Raw genomic sequence first — 3,199 nt, 5'->3', positions numbered from 1 at the left:
GGACCCTCCGATTTCACCGTATACATTATTGTAGAAGGTAGAGAGTGACGTGACTAAATCAAAACAACCAAAGTACTCATTCGATTTAATGGCAACACATGTGATATTAAGGAGCTGAAAATGACGGTTTAATGAAGTCGAAGTACTACGTGCGTACGTAGACTTGTGGTTTACTTGAATTATCTATAAATAACAAGAAGCTTTTACATTTCATTTGCCACTGCCTAATGCCGTGATTCTCTGGCTTACGCCTCTCAATTGCTCTACCTCTCCATTTTGCCAAAGGTAATGCTCTTCTCTTACTTTAGTTGAAGTATAGGTCGTCGATTCAATCTATCTTGACGGAATTTTTCTATTTCATCCGAAACTAGAGCTAAAAACGCTTCATTGTTTCATTCTCATTCTTCATTTTCTTATTTCTCAACGACGTCTTCAATCTTTGTGCTTTCTAATCTACAGTACGCCCGAAAATCTTTTCAAACCTTAGTCAAGGCTACTTAATTCTTGTTGCACCCCAATTTCTAAAGGGCGGGGGTGTTGAAAAACTAATTCAAAGTTGTAGTAGGAAATCTTGATCGCTTAGGATTTGATATTTGCTAGTTTATTTAATTCATGTCTAAATTGGATTTGTGGTCAGAATTATTATAGGAATAAGCTTTCCTATTTTTAGTTAAAATATGTTTCGTGTTATTATAAATAGGGGTATTACTAACTTATATTATGACTTATGAGTGGAGATTTGTGAGAACAGTAGAGAGCTTTCGTAGATTTATAACAAAATATTTTCCTTTAGAGGGCGAGGGTTTTTTTGTGGTATTAATTGCAAACTCATCCCATTTTTCCATCCAAAGTTTGCATAGTTTCTTTATATTCTCTCATTCTTGTCACTATGTTATTAACATGTCTATATGATAGATTTCATTGCTCGTTTTCTTCTTAATTAGTCTAATGTAATTGCAGAAAAGGATATTCTTTTCTAGTATTTCTCATTTTATTAGTTTCACAAAAGAAATTGAGCATAGGTAGTGTTTATGAGTTAACTGTTTTATGTTGTCCTGGTGTAATAGATGAATTAAGTTTTATCTTTATTTGTTAGTTTGAGATTTTAGTCAATAAGTTTCGGCCTAATGAAACATCTCAAATTCCACTCAACCCTAAATCTTATCTGCCGTAATAATTTGTTCTATAGTTGTATTTTTTATGTCTGATGAATCTCATCCCTGTATAGTTGGAGCTTTTATATCTTCAGACTATTAATTGAGCCAATTAGTTGAAATTACGTGCTAGTCATGTTAGTATATTTACTTTAGTTACAGTGCTTTCTAGGAGTCTTTTGGTCCTAATTGAGATTTATATGCCAACAAAAATTTATACAGAACTTCTAGTGCTTTTAATTTTATGTATATAATATCAGATAGAGATGAGCTTAAACGGAGCGACAAGGACTTTAGGATTTATGTAGCCATGCCCAACTTGCTTGTGACTAAGGAGGTTATGGTTGTAGTAATCGGAAAAGCAATTTTCAGTTAAAAATAATGGTTTTAACAGAATTTTTAGAGAAAAAGCCGACATGTGTTTTATATCATCTTGGAATATTAGCTATTTTTTCTTAGATTTAGGTCTATTATGCTAGTAGTGATTCAATATTGTGTTTGTTATTTATGTTTTCAATTTATTTCCTCGTACTTTTGGGAAATCATAATCCCTTTAGTTTTAGGAAACTCATTATTCTAATAGATTTTGGAAAGAAAAACATATTGTACTTTTAAGATTGGGAAAACCTTTCTTTTCTAGGTTTAGGACTACTTCAGATCTATATATATATATATATATATAGGGGTTGTAGTTGGAGATTCATATTGAAAAACTCTCTCTGCTGCCCCGAGGAGTAGGTTTTGCTAAACCTCGTTAAATTCTTGTATTATTTTTCTTTACTTTCTGCGTTGTTGTGTGATTGTGCGCTAGTTAATCCACGATCTTTCACAACAATGTTCTTGTTCTTTTTATGAATCTTCTAAATACAACTTAAGTTTCTCCCCAGGATAGGGGTAAGGTTTGCGTACACATTACCCTCCCCAGACTCCACGTTTGGGACTCCACTGGGTTTGTTGCTGTTGTTGTAAATACTTAAGTTTCTTTTGGATTGTTTCAACAGAGCATAAAATGCCGTCTGCTAGTCCTGATCCAATTGATGAAGAGAGGGAGCCATTTGCTGAGGTTGATCCATCCGGGAGATTCGGCCGATACACCGAGCTACTAGGCCATGGTGCAGTGAAGAAAGTATACAGGGCATTTGACCTAGAAGAAGGCAGAGATGTGGCCTGGAATCAGATTAAGTTGAGCAAATTCAGCGACACGCCTTATATCATCGATAAGATCCATTCGGAGATTGCATTGTTGAAGAACTTGAAGAATGACAACATCATAGTACTATATCATGTCTGGAAAGACAATGAACATAACATCCTCAATTTCATCACTGAGGAATGTGCCTCTGGTAATTTAAGGGATTATAGGAAGAAGCATCGTCACGTTTCGATTAAGGCGTTGAAGAAGTGGTCTAGGCAAATACTACAGGGCTTGGATTATTTACACACTCATGACCCTTGTGTCATTCATAGAGACCTCAATTGCAGTAACATCTTTATCAATGGGAATGTTGGAAAGGTAATTAATCAACTCATTCACTTTATCTTTAGTTGATGTGCATTTAAATCTGTTGAATGTTTAGCTTACTGTTTCTATCTTCTGAAGAATTTGAGATCTTAATCCTGAAAGTAATATTTGGAAGTGTGTTACTGTCTCAAGTAGTTAAATGGTAGTTATTCTGGGAATTCAAAAATTATCGGCACTGCGCATACGCTCGTGTGCGCGTGTGTGAAAAAATACTAAAATTTCAATAAACCAAAAGTACAGTGTATAAGAACCTTGTATAGGGTCAAATTTGACCCTCAGTATCTCTACGCCCAATGAGTGTACGCCGACCAACGTAGCGGGTACGACTCGGTCGTAAGGACCAAAGCGACGTCGTTTAGAACTCAGTGTCTATACTAGGGAGACGTTACATATCTCTGTAATTTTTTGATTCTTTCGAGGAAGGTCTCCTATTATGTAAAGGAGACCTCCACATTGTAAAAAGGGGGGTATCTAATCTAATACAACTCTCTCATTTTCTGTCTCTCTCTCTATATCACTACTT

General features: G+C 35.1%; 1 protein-coding gene across 1 annotated transcript; it reads left to right on the top strand.

Moving 5' to 3' along the window:
* On the top strand, nucleotides 211-2,937 carry LOC109230504 (probable serine/threonine-protein kinase WNK11). The gene is made up of 2 exons (XM_019395995.1): nucleotides 211-285; nucleotides 2,156-2,937. Exon 2 carries the CDS (start codon nucleotides 2,164-2,166, stop codon nucleotides 2,701-2,703), a length of 540 nt encoding a protein of 179 aa, XP_019251540.1. The 5' UTR covers nucleotides 211-285; nucleotides 2,156-2,163; the 3' UTR covers nucleotides 2,704-2,937.

The sequence above is a fragment of the Nicotiana attenuata genome, chromosome 7 (genome assembly GCF_001879085.1).
Source record: "Nicotiana attenuata strain UT chromosome 7, NIATTr2, whole genome shotgun sequence".
Lineage (NCBI taxonomy): Eukaryota > Viridiplantae > Streptophyta > Magnoliopsida > Solanales > Solanaceae > Nicotiana > Nicotiana attenuata.
This window is presented reverse-complemented; position numbering and strand designations above follow the sequence as displayed.

What these genes read in the sequence shown, in the direction of transcription:
- LOC109230504 (XM_019395995.1), top strand. Translation starts at nt 2,164, where the DNA reads ATGCCGTCTGCTAGTCCTGATCCAATTGATGAAGAGAGGGAGCCATTT.